The 24,484-nt window shown below is 45.9% G+C and overlaps 1 protein-coding gene across 1 annotated transcript; it reads right to left on the bottom strand.

Annotated features, from left to right (window-relative positions):
• Positions 1-1,796: 1,796 nt before the first annotated feature.
• Positions 1,797-23,137, bottom strand: LOC147006973 (uncharacterized). The gene is made up of 3 exons (XM_085867699.1): positions 22,876-23,137; positions 21,451-22,146; positions 1,797-8,671 (listed from the first exon to the last, which is right to left on the bottom strand). The coding sequence occupies exons 2-3, from the start codon at positions 22,133-22,135 to the stop codon at positions 8,601-8,603; spliced, it is 756 nt and encodes a 251-aa protein (XP_085723825.1). The 5' UTR covers positions 22,136-22,146; positions 22,876-23,137; the 3' UTR covers positions 1,797-8,600.
• Between the last annotated feature and the right edge of the window lie 1,347 nt (positions 23,138-24,484).

Below are 24,484 nucleotides of genomic sequence, written 5' to 3'. Positions count from 1 at the left end.
AAAAAGTGATTCAGTACCAGCAGGATATGCCAGATAATCGGTGTATTACTTTTCAGAATAATCTGATAAAAGACTTGTTATTTGTTATACATATCAGTTTTTCATCGCTGTTCCAGAATTTCGACAACCGAGTTTTAAGAGTCCGAAGCGATCGCAAAAACCGAAGACAAAATTAAAATTGAAGTTAAAACGAACTCGTAACGTCGAGCGAAGCAAAAATACTCCATTTCTCCACGCAAAACCTAAACGTCACTCAACGACGCGTCTGCTCGAGCGCACCGCATCATGGGACGACCCGTGACGCGTCAAGTGAAGTATTTTTTTTCAATCTTAAAAAGTCTCCAAAACATCCGATTTTTACCAGAATTTCGACAACCGAGTTTTAAGCGTCCTAAGCGATCGCAAAAACCGAAGACAAAATTAAAATCGAAGTTAAAACGAACTCGTAACGTCGAGCGAAGCAAAAATACTATATTTCTCCACATGAATTTACGGAATTATGTTTGACCTCACTGTGACCTTGACCTTTGACCGATTTTGACCAAAATCTAATCAGCACTAGCCATCACCCTCCTGAATCACGTGGTGTAATTTGACATTGGTAGCTTCTTCCGTTCTCGAGTTATCGTGCCCAAAAACAAACACACAAACACACACACAAACGACGGAAGTCATCAATAGACTTACGAAATCTAAACAAGCAGTCATAGACTGGTACTTCCGAAATCGTCAACTTGACCTCTGACCTTGTCTCATAAAAGCTGTCTCTGCAGAAGGTAGCGACGCAAACCAGAAGTTTCTACGATGATTCTGTACCAAACCATCAAAAATTGAATGTTTGACCTCACTGTGACCTTGACCTTTGACCGATTTTGACCAAAATCGAATCAGCGCTGGCCATCACCCTCCTGAATCACGTGGTGCAATTTGACATTGGTAGCTTCTTCCGTTCTCGAGTTATCATGCCTACAAACAAACACACAAACACACAAACAGAGGACGGAAGTCATCAATATACTTACGAAATCTCAAGATTTCGTAAGTAACAAGCAGTCATAGACTGGTACTTACGAAATCGTCAACTTGACCTCTGACCTTTTCGAATAAAAGCTGTCTCTCGAGAAGGTAGCGACGCAAACCAGAAGTTTCTACGATGATTCTGTACCAAACCATCAAAAATCGTAACGTCGACCAAAGCAAAAATCTCCATTTCTCCACGCAATTATTTAATATTATTTTATCAAAGTCACAAAACCGGAATATTTGGCCATCCACCAACAATCTTTTCATAATCCGACAGCTTAGCGAGTCAGGCATGCGACGATAACCTTTATTGGGATAAAAAATGACTTTTCAACACCATCTTTATCGAAAACACCATCAGCGCGCACAAGCAAAACCTTAACGGAACTCAACGACGTGTCAGCTTGAGCGCGCTGCACCATGTGACGATCCGAGTGAAATATTTTTATACAATCTTAAAACGTCTCCAAAACATCTGATTTTTACCAGAATTTCGACAACTGAGTGTTAAGCGTCCTAAGCGATCGCAAAAACCGAAGACAAAATTAAAATCGAAGTTGAAACGAACTCGTTACATCGACCGTAGCAAAAATACTCCATTTCTCCACATGAATTTACGGAATTATGTTTGACCTCACTGTGACCTTGACCTTTGACCGATTTTGACCAAAATCCAAGAAGCGCAAGCCCTCACCCTCCTGAATCACGTGGTGTAATTTCACATTGGTAGCTTCTTCCATTATTGATTTATCATTTTTTGGATGTTTGAACTCACTGTGACCTTGACCGTTGACCGATTTTGACCAAAATCTAATCAGCGCGAGCCATCACCCTCCTGAATCACGTGGTGTAATTTGACATTGGTAGCTGCTTCCGTTCTCGAGATATCGTGCCTCCAAACAAACGCACAAACACACAAACATGAGGACGGAAGTCATCAATATACTGACGAAATCTTTAGATTTCGTAAGTAACAAGCAGTCATAGACTGGTACTTACGAAATCGTCAACTTTACCTCTGACCTTGTCTAATAAAAGCTGTCTCTGGAGAAGTTAGCGATGCAAACCAGAAGTTTCTACGATGATTCTGTACCAAACCATCAAAAATCGTAACGTCGACCGAAGCAAAAATCTCCATTTCTCCACGCAATTATTTAATATTATTTTATCAAAGTCACAAAACCGTAATATTCGGCCATCCACCAACAATCTTTTCATAATCCGACAGCTTAGCGAGTCAGGCATGCGATGATAACCTTTATTGGGATAAAAAAATGACTTTTCAACACCATCTTTATCGAAAAGACCATCAGCGCGCACAAGCAAAACCTTAACGAAACTCAACGACGTGTCTGCTTGAGCGCGCTGCACCACGTGACGATCCGAGTGAAATATTTTTATACAATCTTAAAACGTCTCCAAAACATCCGATTTTTACCAGAATTTCGACAACTGAGTGTTAAGCGTCCTAAGCGATCGCAAAAACCGAAGACAAAATTAAAATCGAAGTTGAAACGAACTCGTTACGTCGACCGTAGCAAAAATACTCCATTTCTCCACATGAATTTACGGAATTATGTTTGACCTCACTGTGACCTTGACCTTTGACCGATTTTGACCAAAATCCAAGAAGCGCAAGCCATCACCCTCCTGAATCACGTGGTGTAATTTGACATTGGTAGCTTCTTCCGTTCTCGAGTTATCGTGCCCAAAAACAAACACACAAACACACACACAAACGACGGAAGTCATCAATATACTTACGAAATCTAAACAAGCAGTCATAGACTGGTACTTCCGAAATCGTCAACTTGACCTCTGACCTTGTCTCATAAAAGCTGTCTCTGCAGAAGGTAGCGACGCAAACCAGAAGTTTCTACGATGATTCTGTACCAAACCATCAAAAATTGAATGTTTGACCTCACTGTGACCTTGACCTTTGACCGATTTTGACCAAATTCTAATCAGCGCGAGCCATCACCCTCCTGAATCACGTGGTGTAATTTGACATTGGTAGCTGCTTCCGTTCTCGAGTTATCGTGCCTCCAAACAAACGCACAAACACACAAACATGAGGACGGAAGTCATCAATATACTGACGAAATCTTTAGATTTCGTAAGTAACAAGCAGTCATAGACTGGTACTTACGAAATCCTCAACTTGACCTCTGACCTTGTCTAATAAAAGCTGTCTCTCGAGAAGGTAGCGACGCAAACAAGAAGTTTCGACAATAATTCTGTACCAAACCATCAAAAATTAAATGTTTGACCTCACTGTGACCTTGAACTTTGACCGATTTTGAGCAAAATCTAATCAGCACTTGCCATCAACCTCCTGAATCACGTGTTGTAATTTGACATTGGTAGCTTCTTCCGTTCTCGAGTTATCGTGCCTACAAACAAACACACAAACAGAGGACGGAAGTGATCAATATACTTATGAAATCTTGAAATTTCGTAAGTTACAAACAACATAATCGCCGAAATCCGAAGGATTCCGGCAATTAACAAACAGACAAACAGACAACTACACAGAGAGGGGTGAAAACATAACCCCTTTCACCTTCGGTGGTGGAGGTAATAAAAGGAAATCACCACTGTTTTGCTTGCTTATGTCAACAAATTACGGAAGTTTGTTTCCATGGAAACTTACCACATTCATGTCATTCAGCCCTGTGTACAAAGTAGTACAAATACCGTATGTTGATACAATAAATATGCCAACATAGACCTCAATTTGTATCTGTATTTGTTGATATCTATTATATGATGCATGTCATGTTTGTATGGCATGACAATTACATGTATGTGTTGTTATGGATTAGTAAATCCTATACACCAGAAACTGGAAATGTTATCTATTGTTGCTTCTGTGTTGGCAACTTGCATTATGTATTTCTCGTAGTTGCTGTGGAAAAAGGAAACTTGAATTAAATAAATGTGATCGGTATTGGGTGATAGGATATGTTTGCAGACAAATAAATGCTTCATTAGTCCCACGACACCATGATGTATTGTCAACAGAACTTTGAAGATGACCTTTGTTGAGACTACAATGTTCGAGTACCATGAGAGATGCACTCCAACATTAGGGAGAGACGGACTGGGTGAAAGATTTGTGATGAAAAACAATGCTCGGAACCAATGATCAGGCTTTGGTCAATCTTTGAATTCGGACTGTCTGTCGCCTTGTTTCGGAATTGACCTTGTGTCGTTACAATAAAAGGTGATGAACGTTCAGTTGAAGCGACACGGTGGAGATCTTGGAGGTGAACCAGAGATCCAGCTCCAGCTCCAGCAGCGTGCGGAGCCTTTGAAGCGGCGGAGTGTAGTCAAGGTTGCTTTGCCAAGCGAGCTGTGCATGGTGGAGATGGGCTGCGACAGCTCGGGAGCCTTGTGCCATTGGAACACAGTGACACACGTTGATCACAGACCCAATTGTACCCATTGCACCTTCTCAGGTGATCAGGTCCTCTCCTATTGGCAGACTGGTTGAGTTCACGAGGAACCAAAGCAACACTCGGGGTATCATCCAGGTTGACATTCCATGCTAACAACTTCTCTGGGCATCTTGCGTTAAGATCATCCCTCCCCACTCCTTCTCATGGTACGGCCGGGGTGCAGTGAGATTCCATCCTGCGAGAGAATTCCCAAGGGGCTTGCACACTCCATACACACGGCTGACCGTCCATCAATCGCACGTCAGGAACCTGCACGCTTACCTCGACAGTACTTTCTCAGAGTTGTGGAAGTAACTGAAACTGCATTGACGTGTGTGTGTGTGTGTGTGTGTGTGTGTGTGTGTGTGTGTGTGTGTGTGTGTGTGTGTGTGTGTGTGTGTGTGTGTGTGTGTGTGTGTGTGTGTGTGTGTGTTTTACTCTGATTAAGTTTTAAAAAGCATTGAACATGACTTGTTCTCCTGTATGGAATTTTAGAGTTTCTGAATGAATCGTTGTGAATGAATTATTATTGAGTGATATTGGTGCTTGAAACGAAGACAGTGGAATTTAATAAATTATATTTTAAATCTCCTTCGGTTTTATGTCGTGTGCTGGTTGTCACTTGATTGTACATTAACAGAAAAGTTGAAAGTGATCGTTTTAATTGTCTGCCACGCTCCCCTCCTGGTACTTGTGGGGCACTCGCTCTGAGGCACGGAGTCTGCGTGTAACAGTGTGTACATGAAAATGATTGTTCGTAATTTTGAGAGTGCTTTATTTGAGCGATACTTGGATACCATGGCAACCAGGTAGGCATTTCATAAATTTGGTATTTCAAAATTACTTTAGCAAATGGCCTCTGTTTGTGTTTATGTTTTTGTGAATTTTTCAAGCATTTACTTGTGATGGGCAGAGTTTAAGATCAATGACTAAGATCAAAGGTCACCTGAATTGTATCATGTAATTCTGAATAATTTGAGGTATGAGTGATTTTGAATACACATAACAGCATGTTGGGATTGATGGATAATTAAGGATGAATTGTTTCAGCTGAACAAATGTCAATTTGGCATGATTTTGGTTCAGATCGAACCTAACCTAACTTAACCCCAACCCAATTAATCAGAGAAACTGTTCAGCACCAGATAACTACAGACATGTAAACAAGAGCATTGTCAGTGATCGAGGAAGATCCATGATCAACAGGTGTTTAGATGTGGATGAGTGATGAGAATTTAAGCAGATGAATATTTTATTAAGGGGAATTCAAACATAAACAGAGCTTGCTGACAGTTCTGTTAGAATTTGTTCAAACCTGAAAACTATTTTATGAAAGTGAAGGAAAGATATCACTCGTGGTTTGTTCAAAACCGAACTGATCTCTCAATGGGTGGTGCCGTCAAAACCGAACTTGGTTGGTGGCTGTCTTCAACAAGCACAGATTTTCATCAATGAAGTTTCTATGAAGACTGAATCATCAATGAAGTTTCTTTAAAGTCTGAATGTGCATGTAAATCCGTGTTCATTTGAAGTGAAACCAACCACATGTACAGTTCCTATAGAAAGTGTACACCCCATTTCCAAATTTACACATTTTTTTGCCTTCTATCCTGGAATCAAATTGTATTACATTAGACTTTTTCCATCTTTATTTAGACATTGTAACCCACAACTTCCAAATGAAAAACAAATTATACAAATTTCAAAATTTCATTAAAAAGACAAAACTAGGATATCTTGGTTGGATTAGTGTCCACCTTCCCCCCCCCCCACCCCCAATATAGCAATTGTAACTAAGCTCAGGTGTAACCAATCACCTTCAAAATCAAACACTCAGTTAATTGGCCTCCACCTTTGTTAAATTGTCGTGATTTTTTTTGTTATTTCAGAATAAAATCAGCTCTTCCTGTGGGTTTCCTCTGCTGGGTAACGCATTTCACAGGAAAGACTCAACCAAGAGCACCAAGGAGCTTTCAAAAGACCTCCGGGATATAGTTGTGGAAAGGCACAGATCAGGGGATGGGTATAAAAATATGTCAGTGGCCTTGAATATCCCTTAGAGCACAGTCAAGACAATCATTAAGAAGTGGAAGGTGTATGGTACCACCAAGACCCTGCCTAGATCAAGCTGTCCCTCCAAACTGGATGACCAAGCAAGGAGGAGACTGATCAGAGAGGCCACCAAGAGGCCAATGGCAACTTTGAAAGAGCTACATGCCTTCATGGCAAAGACTGGTCACTGTGTGCACGTGACAACAATATCCCAAGCACTACACAAGTCTGGCCTGTATTAAATAAGACTTTTTTTCCCCTCTTGGAGTGCCAAGAGGGAAGCCATTACTCAAAAAACCCACCTTGAATCCTGTTTGAGGTCTGCAAAAACCACTCCAGAGATTCTGAAGCCATGTGGCAAAAAGTTTTGTGGTCTGACAAAACCAAGATGGAACTTTTTGGCCTTAATGCAAAATGTTACGTTTGACGCAAACCCAACACAGCACATCACCCAAATTACACCATCCCCTCTGTGAAGCATGGTGGTGGCAGCATCATGTTGTGGGGATGTTTCTCATCAGCACAGACTGGGTCACTTGTTAGAAAGAAGGGAAAATGGATGGAGCAAAATACAGAAAAATCCGAGAGGAAATACTGCTGCCCTCTGCAACAAAGCTGAAATTGGGACGGAAGTTCACCTTTCAGGATGATGACCCGAAGCATACTACTCAAGCTACCCAGTCAGAACCCCAACCTAAATCCAATCAAAAATCTGTGGCATGACTTGAAGATTGCTGTCCATCAACACTCTCCACACAACTTCACTATTCCGCAATCAAGGTGTGCAAAGTTGGCAGAGACCTATCTCAACACACTTGCAGCTGTAATTGCTGTCAAAGGTGCTTCCACCAACTATTACGCAGGTGGAGGTCATTCAGCCCATCATGTCTGTGCCACATCAACACCACAACGATTTATCAATGCAAGATCGAAATAAGAAAAATGCAAAGGAAAACAAATTTTATTGAATTTTTCTGGTGTTTTTTTAAAGGTTTTGTAGAGGCTTTTTTATTTCTGTTTCTTTCCAGGGAAGTTGTGGAAATAGACGGTATACACCGTCATGGGCATAGACAGTCTTGGGTTTAAAAAAAAAAACCCCCCACATCAACCACACCACACTCCTTGAAAAGATCTCCACCAACAACGTTCCATAAACGTTCACACAATCACCTATCAATGCTCAACCTACCGACAAGTCTTATCAACATCCCCATAACTTCCAGGTATCTATCCAATTCTAATTTTAACTGATCTACTGTTTCTGCTGCCACGACCTTTCCAGGGAGACCATTCCATGCAATAACTACTCTCTTAGTAAAAGTCCCCTGCCTTACTACCAACATAACTCTCCTCTTTACTCTCAGGCTATGGCCCCTGGTCCTATTGCTGTCTACTCTGTTGAATAATTCATCTTCACTTATTTTTTCTCTACCTTTCATTATCTTAAACATCTCTATCATATCTCCTCGTAACCACCTCCTTTCTTGTATTTGAAGCCCTGTTTATTCAGCCGCTTCTCATAGCTGAGTCCAGCTCGGCCCAGAATCAATCTCGTAGCCCTTTGCTGAACCCTCTCTATGGCAACGATGTCCTTCCTGAGTTGTGGTGACCAAAACTGCACACAATATTCCAGATGTGGCCCTCACTAAATTCCTATACAATGTTAAAACGACCTCCTTCGATTTTAAAATGATCCCCCTCCGAATACAACCTAAAACCCGACTTGCCTTACCTATAGATACCTGGCACTGTGCTGCCTGCTTACCTCCCGTATCTGTTACCATCCCCAGATCCTTCTCCTGTGTGACACGCTCCAAAATTACCCCTTACATCCTGCAATCCCTATCACTGTCTACTCTGCTGAATAATTAATCTGCACTTATTTTATCTCTACCTTTCATTATCTTAAACATCTCCATCATATCACCTCGTAACCACCTCCTTTCTCCATACATTACCAGGTTCTAGATTGTATTATCAGAGTGATTATAAGTGAGTTCAGTTAAAGCACGAGGTCCATCAAGCAAGTCAAAGTCTCAAGTCCAAGTACAATATTGTGAAAACACCCAAATTAGTGTGATCAACTCACTCAGGCAACTTCTTAAGATCTTCAACGAGATCATGAATCTGCTTCAGCTTCTTCTTCAGTTCTTCACCTGATGGAAAAACACAAAGATATCATTTGGTACTTCAGAATCAAACCATTCACCGATTACTTTATTTATTTATTTTTCCTCAAAATCCCTTTATATGGAATGAGATAGACTGGGACTGAGCAGCTGCTCTACTCTGTTCACAACACTACTCCACCACCCTCGATCACCAGCTCTCTCTCCTCTCTCTCCACCTCCACCTTTGTGACATCACTCTTCACACAATCCTCCCATCTCAACCATGGTCTACACCTTTGGCTACTGCCTCACCTTACTTTATCTATCAACAATAAATGCTTGATCCACCCAGGTAAACATGTTACTTACGAAACAAAAATTAATTATTGCTTTGAAGAGGTATAATTATTAATAAAATCATAAAATTGATCATATTAAATAGGTACGAGCAGGGTACCCGTCTCTGATGGGTTTAGAGATGTCTCACCTCAAATGAGCAATTGTTTGGAGTGTGTATTGGTAGAAATGGGAATTCAACGTAAGGTGATGATGCAGACCCTGACAGGTAGAACATGTTTACCTCCTAGACAATGGCGGTTCGTTGAGATCTATCGTTTGTGATTAAAATTGGCAAATACACTGCCATTTCATGTGGATCATTTTGTAAAGATACCTGATGTTGGCTTAATGGTTAGGGTGGTAGGCTTTGGATCTGAGGATCCTTAGTTCAAATCCTGCTTGGCTGTTAAATTAATACCATGTGGGGTTGACTCTGCCTATCTTCCTTATGAGGTTGGCAAAATGAGTACCAGCTTGCTGGTATCCTGTGCTGGAGTGGTGACCGATTCAGGATTGTTCCCAATAGTCAAGGAGACTGCTTAGGCAGCAGTAACGCTCTGCACAGAGAATGGTCCCAATGGATGGATGGATGGTTTTGTGAATAGTAGGATATACAATGGGTGTTCTGGGCTACTTTTAACATTTTGAGAGTTATTGGAGTTTTGCACCACTTTTAACATTTTCAGTGTCGTTCTTACAAACCAAAAGCTGGGGTACGCACCACCACCTGGGGTATGCACCCCCACCTGGAGTACGCCTCAGTATGGCACTCACCCAACTCAGGAACTTCAATCTGCATGGTAACGTGGCTCTAAACACAGGATCCAGCAGGAGATCTCTGCAGTGGGGGGCTGATGTGGTTACTCAGCAACTCACCGGATCGGACCGCATGACCGTTACACTACATACACAATTCATTTATACTGGTGGATTATGCTTACACAGTGTAAGCAATAACAAGCCATGCTTCTCCATTGTCTCGGGTCACTCACCTGCCGTGAGCACAAGGCTGCACTTATTTTTGGACATTTTCGTTTAGGACGCTCCTTCTGTGATTTTTCCCAGTGTATCAGCTTCGATGTCTATCGGCACGTGAAATTTCAGCTTTGTACGTCATCCGGAAGGTATGGAACATTAATATCAGTCAGTGAGTTGTTCGAGTGACCTATATATATTATCATTGACTACAGTAGGACTCCATCTCGAGGGATGATATGGGGAAAAAATGGCCACCCATTCCAATGTGTACACAATGATATCGTTACGAATTTCGCGCCCGCCGGCGTGCGATCGGCCACTTCCCACTAATAGCAACAGCGTCGCCCACCGGACGGACAATTCAGTCGTGACCCTCCTGGAACTACCGCCAGGAGCCAGTCACGGGTGAGGGTTTAACCTCACCACAACCCAGTCCGCATTCTACCCGCGCGAAATAGGGTGAATTGCCGAATGTCGATATACCCAAGTAACTGCGCGGCTAGCGTACCGAGGAGTTGTACCACGCCGCAGGTTGGCTCCGGACACGAACTGCTTAAGCGGCTCGTTCCGTGCTAAGGGGATAACCGAGCTGAGTTATCGCCGTCCTCGACGGTTCAGATTACTTCCTGGGTGTCCAAACCCACTACCAATCCCTTCCGTGATGCAAGATGGAACTTTCAAACGGGGAAAAAGACGACGAATGGGATACATTTCACACAAGGACATTTATTATACAACACGTAAGCAGGCAAATCGGAACAGGCAAGCACGTATACAGGCAAATAGAAACAACAGCAGGCAAACAAAAGCAAGGGAAAGCACTACGACTGAATATAATTAATAAATGTACATTCACTTAAGCAGTTTTACTTGACAGGACGGCACCACGACAACATTCATTCAAAAACCCAAAAGAAACACAAGAAAAGACCCCCGTCACAGACAAGGGGGTCAAGCTGGACCACTTGGGTCTTTATGACACGGAACCTGGGAGACCGAACGGGTCCCGCGAGACCGTAGCCGGTTATCTGCACCCTCGAGGTGCGACGGTCGGCGAGCCCTCTCCGGCACTCTCCTCTCATGCGCGTCTCGACCCTGGACCACCGCTCGCAACGATCACGACTTGGCGCCCAGAGGGAGAAGATGACCTCGACGATCCAGAGAGAGAACCCGAGTTCGACCTCGACCACCAAGAGACGAGGAAGCGCGAACGACGAGAGCAAGTCTGAGTTCGACCTCGACCACCAGAAGAGAGCGGATGATGTCGACGAAGAGGAAGCATAGCAATCCAGCACGAAGAAGAAGAGAGAGCGAGCCCCGCATGCGGTCCGCCTTATATAGCGCGGGGCTCCACCCCCTTTTCGGCTCCACCTCCCTTCGAGCTCTTTCGAGAAGCTCCTCGAAAAGGGGCGTTCCCCCTCCCAACCGCCTCACGCCCCGTGTCCACCAATCGCGAGCGAGCTCTTCACCACTTCTCGTGCTGGCGTTGGCGGCGCAAAACGGCGGGAAAACTCGCGTGTTGCTGCAGGTCTTCCACGGGGCCTTCATTAGATGTTTTCGGATGGTCCAAAATAACGATAGTGAAAGAAAAACGGCTAACTCAAAAGACCACAGCCCTGCGAACACGGAAATTCCCTCTTAACAATGGTGGGGAAATCTAACTCCACAATTACTTATCGTCATAACTGATCTCAGGACGCTTTATGGTGTATTGCGAATTTCCACAGCCGTAACACTACCCCCTCCCCTTTTTACAGACTCGTGCCGAGTCGTCGAATTTTCGTGTGCCATCATGTGTAAGTTCTCCCCTAGTACAGTTTATCTTCGGATCTCTGAGTGCGATATTCATAGTATTAGTGTCCCCAAAATAAATAACCTACGGGCTGAGTAACTAACTAAACAAACCCACTCATACGGACGACTTAAATAAATTGCTGGCGCTAAGACTTACATGCCGGGGGTGCACTCATATACAATACACAACTTAACAACTTAACCTTATAAAATTTACACTAATCCATGGCCCAGGATCGATGGACTTTGCAACGAGAAAAAGTTAGCATGGAGCCAGGCTGCTCGCACGCAGTCTCTGGCTCATGCAATGCAGGTGACAGGGAACATGGCCGGCTGCTCACAAGCAGTTCAAGGCCATCTCCTCGGAAATGGACGCAGATAACACAACGGCACACGAGCTGCGCAAATGCAGTCTCCGTGTCAGCTCAAGTGACACACGCAATGAACAATGCACGAACCGCCGGTGCAGGACCGTGTTGCAGCTGCCATCAGGGCAGTCCCTGCAAATTTGCGCGGTGATCCTGGCGCACATGGTAATGAACAGGGGGGGGGGAATGCAAAACAGAACGGAGCTGGTGGACATGGGCAGTTGGCATGGATGGCAAAGGTGTGCAGGCAAGGCATGGCAAAACAGGGCCGCTGTAGCAAACAGCCGGCAGATGATCAACCGGCACAGGCCTTGAAGCAAAACACCAGCAGACGATCCAGCCGGCACAGGCCTTGCAGCAAAACACCAGCAGACGATCCGGCCGGCACAGGCCTTGCAGCAAAACACCAGCAGACGATCCAGCCGGCACAAGCCTTGCAGCAAAACACCAGCAGACGATCCGGCCGGCACAGGCCTTGCAGCAAAACACCAGCAGACGATCCGGCCGGCACAGGCCTTGCAGGAACACAGCCAGCCGATGAAGTTGGCCAGCCTTTGCCTTTCAGTGGAAGTTGGTGGAGGGAGTGCGGTGGTGCTGGCCACTCAGAAGGCGGGCTCGGACCTACCTAACCGTCTCCCTCCCAACCTATCGCCTGTGCCTGTCTCTGTCCATACCCACCCCCTTAATTTGTCAAAAATCAATTTAGCCCCAACTTTTTTTGTTTTGTTTTTATTTTAACTTCCCCTCTATAAATCGTCCCCTAACCCCCTTGATCATCCTTGTCCGATTAACCTATCGTCTCCTGGCATACTCCCAACCCCTACGTTCCCTTCCTGGAGGGGAATAAGGGAGAGCTCGCATCCTGTGCCGAGGCCCAACGCAAGCTTCAGGATGGCCTCCTCAAATTTCAGCGATCTAACCCAAAGTGGGTCCAGCGGCCCACAAGGAGAGCGAAGGGATGGATGGTGCGGAGGGGTACACTTCCTATCTACCCTATCCATTAAACTTTTTAACTACCCCGGGGCTTTCAAAAAGTACCTCTCACTTAATCTATTGGTTCTAACAACCCAGATTCCCGTCGCCTGTGTTGGTGTCCTCACAATTTTGGGGCTTGCCCTCCAATTTTCCTCCCGTGCCCTCACACGGGTTTGTGGCTGGGACGCGTGGCTCCCTTGGCAGGCACTACCCTCTGCCGTTTCTCCAGCAATGGCACCCCTGGAACGACACTGCCTCCGAGCCTACCAGCTCCCGAAACACCGGGGAGTGCCCTCCCTGGCGACTCCGCTGAAATGCTCATGTGGCAGGCTGACGCCCCGGGCCCCTTTCCGAGGGTCGCGCATGCCCAGTACACTGCCCACGCGGCCTATGGCGCCCCAGGTCCCGCATCAGCGGGTCACCCGTGCCCACTACGTTATCCCGGCCCCCCATGGGCGCTTGGCCTACCACGGCCGACTAGCACGGTGCCCGGGGTACCCACTCAGCGATACTCACCTTTCGCAGCCACGCTCCCAGCCCGTCAACAGGGCTCCTGCACCCCTCCAAATGGGTATCGAGCCTACTTTCCCACCAACAACAAAACGACCTCCATTTTTGTCAATTTGACTAACCCCCCTAACTCACATTACACTGACCCCGGGGTCCCTTGGGTGGGAATCACTCCTCCCCCCAATCACTCATCGCACCATGCATTCCACATTCGCTCCATACACACAGACCCGCTGGCCTCACTCACTCATCATGTTTCAATCCATCAATTCTCAACTCACACATGGCTGATCTCTGCCATCCTTCTCACTAAATCCCCTAACTACCTCGTGCTCCCACGTCGTCCCTTACACTAGTAGCACATCCTATTAACCTACGTAGCTAAGCTACGTCACCTCTACACATCCACAAGTCTGTCCATGTCTCCAAATCCTCAAAAATCATTTTCCCAACCTAAATCTCAACTACAATCCCTCTTCCTAATCCATTCCACGGACTCCATGAGGACTTACCCCTGCCCCATGAAGTCGGTCTAACTATCACTAACCCTTCCCCTAACTCGTGATCATCCTGTGCCCTGGCCAAGGGGGTCTTCCATCCCTTGCCCAGGGAATCCTGTTCACGCGAAGCGAGGCTTGCTTTTTTTTTTATAAATTGCGCAGCACCAGCTCGGCAACTTGCAGCTAGCGCACCTTGCACCTTACGTCATGGCAGCTGTTCGCGTACCTCGTCCCTCTTGGACGGTACCATCCAGCAGGGATCCACCCTCCTGCCGGATTCCAACCATACACGCAGCCATGACGTCACCCTGCGCATTACAAAGCAAACCTCGCGTTTCGAGGGGCTCCCCACACGAACACATGTGCTCCGCTCGTCGGAGCTTCACTCACACGACCGCGTGGAGAACCCATCCGGTCCAAATCCATAATCCAGCCTAACTTTTGTCCGTCCGCGGGATCGGCAACATCCACCGCTGGCGTTTCCGGACCGGGCTTCACTCCCGCAAGCGCGCACATGGCGGCCTCGTGCACTGCATGGCACGAACCTCGCACTCACCGCCGTGCAAACCCGGCGCGGTCCCCAATCCAGCTACGGCTGCTACCCGGCCTTTGTCCTTCACCTGTCGCCGTCGTCGTCGCCATTCGACCCACGCACACCTGCGTGTCACGACGCTCACACTCGGAGACGCGGCTGCGTGCACCCGCATGCCGAACATCATCTCCCTTGCAGACCGCTCTCTCACACACACGGTCTCTCTTGCACTCGGCCGTTCACTCACTCCCAACATTTCACTCACACCATGCGTGCTAGAAAGCACGCATCTCCACACACTCGCAAACACGCACACCTGCACAACCACACTGGGGATTCGCGCCACCACTAGGGGTCCCGGGGTCTCCATACCCCCCAAGCTGCACGTGCACCTGTGCACAGCACTCGCCCCCTCTAACTCGCTTGACACGACCGAACCTACCTGGTCGACATCAGCTTCAAGGGAGCATAGCGTCTCCCTCCGTTCCTGAAGGAGGCTATCCGGCTGCTTGCACCGGGTCCCTAAACAGTCCACCAGCTCCCCCTCATGGTCCTCCACCACCTTAATGTGTGTGTGCTCGTCCTTAACCCCGTCTTTATCATGTAATCTCTCCTCTATTTTTTCTATCTCCCACATCTCTATACATTTTCTCTCCTTGTTCCTTATTTCTGTTTCTTCCTGGTTACATTTTCCTTCCCATTTGAGTCGTTCTTCCTCTCGGAGCTTTTTGAGCTGTTCGTTGTCTTTCCGGAGTTTTTCGATCTCCGTGGACTCAAATTTTGCTCTCCCCTCGAGCTGGTTAATTTCAAACTTGAAGAGTTTTTGTTTTCTCTCCCACTGTTCCTCATGCTTTTCAGCCTCCAATCTCATCGTTTCTTTCAATTGGCTTAGTTCTTTTTCCTGTTTCGTTCGTTGTTCTTTCATTATCTCTGCGTACTTCAACCTTGCTTTCTTTTTTAATTGTTCTTGTCTTTCTTTTTAAATTTCTTTCACCCCCTGTCCCTCATTCTCCAACCTCATAGTTTCCTTCAATTGGTTGATTTCTTTTTCCTGTTTCAGTCGTTGCTCTCTCATTATCTCTGTGTACCTCAACCTTGCTTTCTTTTTTAATTGTTTCCGAAGCCCGCCGATGTCTGCCTGCCTCGCCTGCCATGCCCACGTGGCTTGAAACAGTTGTTGGGAACGCTCGCCTCGTGTCGTGCCATTCATTGCGCTATTAATAGCGGCCCGCTCACGCCTCGTGCCGCGCTGAAGTGCGGCCGCGCCGCCATCATGCGACTCCGTTTGCCGGCAAAGTTCGTGCTCAGAATATGAGGGTGAGCTCCCCCACGGATTGTAATTAGCGGTGGAGTTATAAAAAGAACCATCCTGGGACATGGATTCTACATTACTACACATATTCATTTCTACCCCCGGCACCCGCTTGCCTTGAAACTCCATCTTATTTCTCGGAAGGGATTTAATTTAAATTGCCCGTAATTTAATGGAACATGGAGGGTCGCTCCACTCACCCTTGATCCGGTTCCGTAAATTCAGTTGGAGACCGAGGTGGGTTCGCATCCCACTCCTGACACCAGTGTTACGAATTTCGCGCCCGCCGGCGTGTGATCAGCCACTTCCCACTAATAGCAACCGCGTGGCCCACCGGACGGACAATTCAGTCGTGACCCTGCTGGAACTACCGCCTGGAGCCAGTCACGGGTGGGAGTTTAACCTCACCACAACCCAGTCCGCATTCTACCCGTGTGAAATAGGGTGAATCGCCGAATGTCGATATACCTAAGTACCCGCGCGGGTAGCATACCGAGGAGTTGTACCACCCCGCAGGTCGGCTCCGGACACGAACCGCTTAAGCGGCTCGTTCTGTGCTAAGCGGATAACCGAGCGGAGTTATCGCCGACCTCGACGGTTCAGATTACTTACTGGATGTCTCAACCCACTACCAATCCCTTCCGTGATGCAAGATGGAACTTTCAAACGGGAAAAAGATGACGAACGGGATACATTTCACACAAGAACATTTATTATACAACACGAAAGCAGGCAAATAGGAACAACAGGCAAGCACGTATACAGGCAAATAGAAACAACAGCAGGCAAACAAAAGCAAGGGAAAGCACTATGACCGAATATAATTAATAAATGTACAGTCACTTAAGCAGTTTTATTGGACAGGACAGCGCCACAACAACATTCATTCAAAAAACCCAAAAGAAATACAAGAAAAGACCCCCTCACAGACAAGGGGATCAGGCTGGACCACTTGGGTCTTTACGACACGGACCTGGAAGACCGAACGGGTCCCGCGAGACCGTAGCAGGTTACCTGCACCCTCGAGGTGCGACGGTCGGCGAGCCCTCTCCGACACTCTCCTCCCGTGCGCGCCTCGACCCTGGACCACCGCTCGCAACCCTCACGACTTGGCGCCCAGAGGGAGAAGACAACCTCGACGATCCGGAGAGAGAACCCGAGTTCGACCTCGACCACAAAGAGACGAGGAAGCGCGAACCTCCGATGACCACCAAGAGAAGAGGAAGCGCGAACGACGAGAGCGAGTCTGAGGTTCGACCTCGACCACCAGAAGAGAGCGGATGACGTTGACGAAGAGGAAGCAGGGCAATCCAGCATGAAGAAGAAGAGAGAGCGAGCCCCGCGTGCGGTCCGCCTCATATTGCGCGGGGCTCCGCCCCTTCGCTCCACCCCATTTACGGCTCCACCTCCCTTCGAGCTCTTTCGAGAAGCTCCTCGAAAAGGGGCGTTCCCCCTCCCAACAGCCTCACGCTCCACGTCCACCAATCACGAGCGAGCTCTTCGCCGCTTCTCATGCCGGCATTGGCGGCGCAAAACGGCAGGAAAACTCGCGCGTTGCTGCAGGTCTTCCACGGGGCCTTCGTTCGACGTTTTAGGAAGGTCCAAAATAACGATAGCGAAAGAAAAACGGCTAACTCAAAGGATCACAGCCCTGTGAACACGGAAATTCACTCTAAACAACGGTGGGAAAGTCTAACTACACAATTACTTACACTGAACAACAAAAAATTTTTACTGGAGATGTGTGAAGTGATTTAGACTAATGTGGGTACGCTGATTTCAAAAATCATAACCGTTTTGCTGTATCACGTCAGGATTTTCAGTAACAGAAATATTCCCATTGCCTAGAAGTCAGGATTTCAATGAAATTTACAAAAATTCATTTATTCATTTATTTCATGAATGCTTCAAAATTATAGAAATTACAGAAAAACTCCACTAGAATGTAATTAAAAATGCTTTAGGCATTTGGCTTTGCGTTTGTGCTGCTCTGTGTCAGTTTCACGATGCAGGAACCAGCAGAAATCGCCCATCATGTTTGGGTTGTGCCGCCCTTGGTAACGCGTCTCCATGAGTGAAATCTCTTGGTGGAATCGCTCGCCGTGCTCGTTCGAGACTGCTCCCAAGTTGTCAGGGAAGAAGTTCAGGTGCTGGTGTAGGAAATGGATTTTCAGGGACATCCTGGAGCCAAGTTTCCTGAAGGACTCCAGCAGCTGCTGCACTATTTCTTCATAGTTGTCCGCGCGCTCGTTCCCCAAGAAGTGCTCCTCCACGCTGCCAGCTCTTTGGGGTTTAGAGTTGTCGGAAAAGTTTCGTCCTTCATAATGTGTCGGATTTGCGGTCCAACAAAGACACCAGCCTTGATCTTGGCCTCCGACAAGGTGTTGCCAAACTTTTCCTTGAGGTATAAAAACCCACGTCCATTCAGATCCATTGCCCGTACAAAACTTTTCATCAAGCCGAGCTTTATGTGGAGTGGCGGAAGGAAAACCTTGGCTGGGTCGACAAGGGCGACATGCTTCACGTTGTGTCGACCAGGTACATGCTCTTTTCGCTCTTCCCAATCTTTCTTCGTCCAGTGATTCTTGTCGTCTCTGCTATCCCAGAGACAAAGGAAGCACATGTATTTTGTGTAGCCTGACTGCAGCCCTAACAACAGCGCCACCACTTTCAAGTCTCCGCAGATGTACCAGTTGAAGTCATTGTACTTGATGGAATCAAGCAGCTGCCGCATAGTCTCATAGGTCTCTGTCATGCCGAACGCGTGAGCCAGTGGGACTGATGGTTTCTCGTTGCCATTGTGGAGCAAAACAGCCTTCAAGCTGTTCTTCCCCGAGTCGATGAAGAGGCGCCAGTCTGCAGGATCGTGATCACACCCAAGTTCTTTCAACAGACCGTTGATGTCACTGCAGAATGTCATCGTGTCTTCCATCTCAAAGAACTCAGCCATGTCTCTGTGACGTGCTCTGAACAAGGATATCTTGGTGTTAGGTTCAAGTAGATTCCACTGCTGCAGCCTTGATCCAAGCAGCTCTGCCTTCGCCTTTGACAGCGAGAGATCTCTTACAAGATCATTTAAGTCTCCCTGGTTCAGAAGGTGTGATTCTTGAGTGTCGGGTTCAAAAGGTTCATCATCACCATCCTCTTCACCACTGCTTACAGCTATGTTCTGATCAGCTGGAGGTGTTGGAACGGGGTTCTCGTCATCATGAGGCACAGGTTTACGAGCAGAGACGCAGTCAGCGTACTTGATGTGACCTTTATTCTTCTTGTTGAAGCCGGCGATGCTTGTGCAGCAGAAATAACAATCATCATGATGATTCTGCGGCTCACGCCATATCATGGGCACCGGAAATGGCATGCTCGCGCGCTTGTCCACCAACCACTGAGTCAAGGTTGTGTGACAGCTTGTGCAGCAGATGTGTGGTGCCCAGCTCTGTTCTTGGTCCCCCACCTTACACCCGAAGTAGTGAAAGTAGGCGGCCTTCATTTTCACTGCTGTAGATATACTTCGCTGTTGATCTTTTTTGGTATACCGACCACAGACATAACAGAAGTTGTCAGGATGATTGGTACAGGAACGCCTACTCATCTTTATCTGAAAGAAAGAAATATAACACAAGTTAACAACAATTGTACGAAATAGACATGTTAAAGACATATGTAAATTTCATTGAAATCCTGACTTCTTGGCAATGGGAATATTTCTGTTCCTGAAAATCCTGACGTGATACAGCAAAACGGTTATGATTTTTGAAATCAGCGTACCCAAATTAGTCTTAATCACTTTGCACATCTCCAGTAAAAAATTTTTGTTGAAATTTGTTGTTCAGTGTTATCGGCATACCTGATCTATGGACCCTTTATGGTGTATTGCGAATTTCCACAGCCGTAACAATATGCTCATAACTCCTTTCGAGTGAAGTCTTAAGCATTTAAAAGCCATATCTTTTATTCTGAAGTGTTCTCTGAACTTCCAAGACTGAAAAAGACACCAGAATAAATCACTAAAAGTACCACAACAGGAGATCATAGAAACGCCAATTTGTACTTCTTCTTGGTCACCTCGAAAAAACAAGGTTAAACTGTAGCCTCACCGACCTCAATAACTACTGAAGCTATGATGGTGATTCCAATGTGAGGACGTTATTTTGTTTCTGAGCTAGTGCACACAACACATAATTTAAAAATATATAAAACAATCATTTTATTAGGAAAATAAATTGAACATAAATGTGGACTCAACCAAACTAAGGGGGAATTGTGGGAGGGGGGAATATGGACAGTACTATTCCAGAAGTAATACATATCCAAACCATCATCCAAATCAACTGAAACAAGTGTTAAAACAATTTAACATTGATGGATTTTATCCTTATCAAAATAACAAAACATATGAAACATTAAGCATTTTTTTTTTTTTTAAATGATAATCACATCGACATTTCCGCATATGTGGTATTGTGGGGAAACTTAGCTAAATATAGCATAACAATTGTGCATTTTGTGAAGAAAGCACCAAATTTGGTGCTTTCCTCACAAAATGCACAATTGTTATGCTAAGTTGCCCCACGAGTAATCCATATCGTGGACTGAACCAAAAGCCAGGATTGAGGGGTGTAGAATGTACCAGAGGCCGAATTTAAAACATAAATGGATTTAATCCTTACCAAAATAACAAGCTGTATAAAACATGAAGCATTTAATTAATTAAAACAATTTGCATTAATTAATTAAAACAAAAAATAAGAATCAAGAAAAACAACATTTTCAAAAAAAAGTAAAAACAGATGAAATCTCAAAAAACACAATCAAACAAGGTCGGAATGACACCACATTATGATGTCACAATACGACACCACAATCCTGTTTTGGATTGCCATCACGACTCACGACATCTTTTGACATTTTACTTTTGTTGTGGGATTATGATGGATGAAGAATAATGAAGGAGAAGAAGAAAAATGAAGAAGAATAACAATGAAGAATGACACCACATGACGATTCCACAATACGACACCACGATCCTCATATGAATTAACATCACATATTTTGATGTTGTTCCATCACAATCACACAACAAAAGAATAACATTCAACTTGACCATCGATCTGCTGTGAACATCACCTGAGATGGGAGGTCAAAGTTCAGTTTGAGTTCCTTGTGGAATATTTCTGAGGTGCCTGGACTGTGCTTACAGATGCGGATCAAATCAACATCGAGTTTTGTTTACAGGTAAATCATGAGATTTTGACATCATGATGTGAAGTGAAATTGAAGATTTTACGAACTGAGATAAATCAACCAAATCTCCATCTTGTGTCAAATAATAAAAACTTCAGATCTGACAAACAACCCGAGAACCTTCACATCAATAAACCATCAGAAGGAGCACAAGCACGATCTCCACAAGTGAAACCAGGATTTTTCAGGAAACTACCAAGAGGTGTTTGTGATGATAGATGAACCGTTCATGGGAGAAACTACACGAGGAACTGAAGGTTCTTCCCACTCACCTTCTGATGCTCCTGAGTTATGGCTTTGTGTGCTCAGAACGTGAAGGGTCAATCCTTGTGCTCCTCCGGAGTCCTGGCTTTGTGTGCTCGGAACATGATGGGTCAATCCTTGTGCTCCTCCGGAGTCCTGGCTTCGTGTGCTCGGAACATGATGGGTCAACTCTTGTGCTCCTCCGGAGTCCTGGCTTTGTGTGCTCAGAACGTGAAGGGTCAATCCTTGTGCTCCTCCGGAGTCCTGGCTTCGTGTGCTCAGAACATGAAGGGTCAATCCTTGTGCTCCTCCGGAGTCCTGGCTTCGTGTGCTCGGAACATGAAGGGTCAATCCTTGTGCTCCTCCGGAGTCCTGGCTTCGTGTGCTCGGAACATGAAGGGTCAATCCTTGTGCTCCTCCGGAGTCCTGGCTTCGTGTGCTCGGAACATGAAGGGTCAATCCTTGTGCTCCTCCGGAGTCCTGGCTTCGTGTGCTCGGAACATGAAGGGTCAATCCTTGTGCTCCTCCGGAGTCCTGGCTTTGTGTGCTCGGAACATGACGGGGCAACCCTTGTGCTCCTCCTGGATGATGGCTTCGTGTGCTCGGAACATGACGGGGCAACCCTTGTGCTCCTCCGAGATGATGGCTTTGTGTGCTCGGAACATGACGGGTCAACCCTCGTGCTCCTCCTGAGTGATGGCGTGGTTCTCCCATCTTGATACCTCCTGGATCAACACAGAAACCAAAATAACATTGTTGATAAAAAGGTAGATAATCTCAATAATGTAAGTTGTAAATATAATAAATAAACACCTGATAACGTTCCAGCCAATCAGTGCTCAACATGATGAGTTCTCTGGGAAGATGAACCTCATGAAAGAGTGAAATGATCGAGAGATGAGGTTTGTTAAAGTGATGAAGGGAGGGACACGGGACGGACGGACAAGGTGAAGGAGAACAAAAGATGTTTGGTGGGAATGATCTCCAAATCAATAAACCAAATTCAACCAAATCAAACATAACGAGACCCAAACCTGGTCCGTGACGAGACTCAAACCATCGTCCCTCTCTCCCCAAAGAGATCATTTACACAAGATCAGTGATTTTCTGGAAAGTTAATCCTGAGCTCTCGGCGAGATACGGACATGTTTTTTGTTGTGAAATGTGGAACTTTGAACAAACAAACATAAAACACAGTACAGTCCATGTTGGGGACCGGTGTGTTACCCCCCCGGGGGGGGGAGGGGAGGCTCACAAAACCAAACAAACTCCCGAGCAAGGAATAAAGGGAAAGGGTCTGAGTTGGGTCCGCACCGACCCCACACGAGGTTAAATGGAAACGTCACAAGGAGAGTCGAGGCTCAAAGAGAGGAAACGTCACAATGAGGGTCGAGGCTCATGGAGAGGAAACGTCACAAGGAGAGTCGAAGCTCATGGAGAGGGAGTGGTCTTACCGAGACAGGGACAACAGAATCACCCACTGATGATCCTTCTGTTGATCCTGCACCGATCGGGGTCGGGGATTCTGGACATGAATGGGTTTCACTGGGACTGGGACTCTGTGGGTCTTTGGAGTTGAGAAAACCTTCCTCGGGAATACCATAGAGGGACTCGATGAGACGAACCGAAGGGACTTTGACCCGAGTGACTTCACCACGACGGACTTTGCCATGAAGTAAAATTTAACTTTCACTTCCTCCCCACAAGGACCGCCCCACGGTTCACACCTGTTGGTGAAATAGAGGTGGTGGAGGTGATTATTGTTGTTGTTGTTTTTATCCTGATAATGACATGTTTTGAGATTAATCACATTCCATCATGGACACGAGAACAGCTCAAACAGGATAAGTTTGGCCTTGAAATTTATAATTACTTCTTAACTGATTCACTGAAACTTCGAAACAAATCACTGGCTCATGGAAGAGGAACAATGTGTGGATCGTTTCCTCTTCAGACAATGATTGACAGACTGATAGTTACACTTTTATAGGTAGGTCACAACTTCATGGTGGGGTGTTGGGTGAACCTGGTGGTCAATATGGATCATGATTAGTGAACACGATGTTGGAGATGAGTGAAAGAGGTGGGGGGGTTAACATGGAAAATATAACAGAGGGTAAGATAATAAAATTAAAGATGACGATTAAAGTTCATGGCCAACGAGGTGGAAGGATAAATTTATTTTGTAATACATTGGGGGTCGAGGCTCATATAAAAAGGAGGTGATGTCAGGCAAAGAGACAATTCAAACTGACAGGGGGGAAACAAGTGGAGGTCTTTTTTTCCCGCCTTTGGAATAAACTCCCTCACTCTGTTCAATCCCATTCTTCCCTCCAGGCCTTCAAAACAGCTGTTCACCAACACCTGATTTTATCATCCCCCATCGAAATCCCCCGATGAATCCATCCCAAAACCACCTCCTTAAAGTCCCTGTAATGTCCAACTTGTGTACCCCAAGTCCCCCCCCCCTCTCCCTCTACCCCTCATGTCTCTGTTCCCCACTGTTTTTTTCCTTCCCTCCCCCCCCCCCCTTGTATGTTCTGTGTGTTCGTTCTCATACGATTCAGTGAGGAGATATTGTCGTGCGTGGAGCTGGTAACCTTGGCAACCGTTAAGTTTTTCATTTTTTAAATGGTTTCTGGTCACAATCACAGAACTGGTGGAGTCACATGTCGTCGTGAAAGATGAAGTAACAGTGTTATGGATTCTCAAGCTCACTCTTCATCAGACCCCATTGGTTCCAATTACAGAATCATTTGCACAAAGACATGGCTGAGTGTTAAATCAAAAAAAGAACATTAACAGGTCCAGACTTCATTGGGATATTGTCTCCACCAATCCTTGCAGAGCCTCCGAAATTGAAAATCAATTTTCTACTCATTCTATCGAGTGCAGTTTGTGACTGCCGGTTGCATCAATGGTTGGGACACGGATATGCCGCTGATGCAGTGTCCCCCTTACCAGTACACTGGTACTCATTTTGCCGACCTCGGAAGGATGACAGGCTGAGTCAACCTCCTGATGTATATTAATTCAGCGGCCAATGGGGCTTGAACTCAGGAC

Source organism: Eptatretus burgeri, unplaced genomic scaffold (assembly GCF_056783735.1).
Source record: "Eptatretus burgeri isolate ZD-2024b unplaced genomic scaffold, Ebu_testis_v1 Ebu_testis_scaffold_933, whole genome shotgun sequence".
Classification (NCBI taxonomy): domain Eukaryota; kingdom Metazoa; phylum Chordata; class Myxini; order Myxiniformes; family Myxinidae; genus Eptatretus; species Eptatretus burgeri.
This window is presented reverse-complemented; position numbering and strand designations above follow the sequence as displayed.

Coding starts and splice junctions, on each gene's coding strand:
- LOC147006973 (XM_085867699.1), bottom strand. CDS start 22,135: ATGGGAGAACCACGCCATCACTCAGGAGGAGCACGAGGGTTGACCCGT. Junction 8,672..21,450: donor TAACTCAGGAGCATCAGAAG/GTGAGTGGGAAG, acceptor TTTTTCCATCAG/GTGAAGAACTGAAGAAGAAG.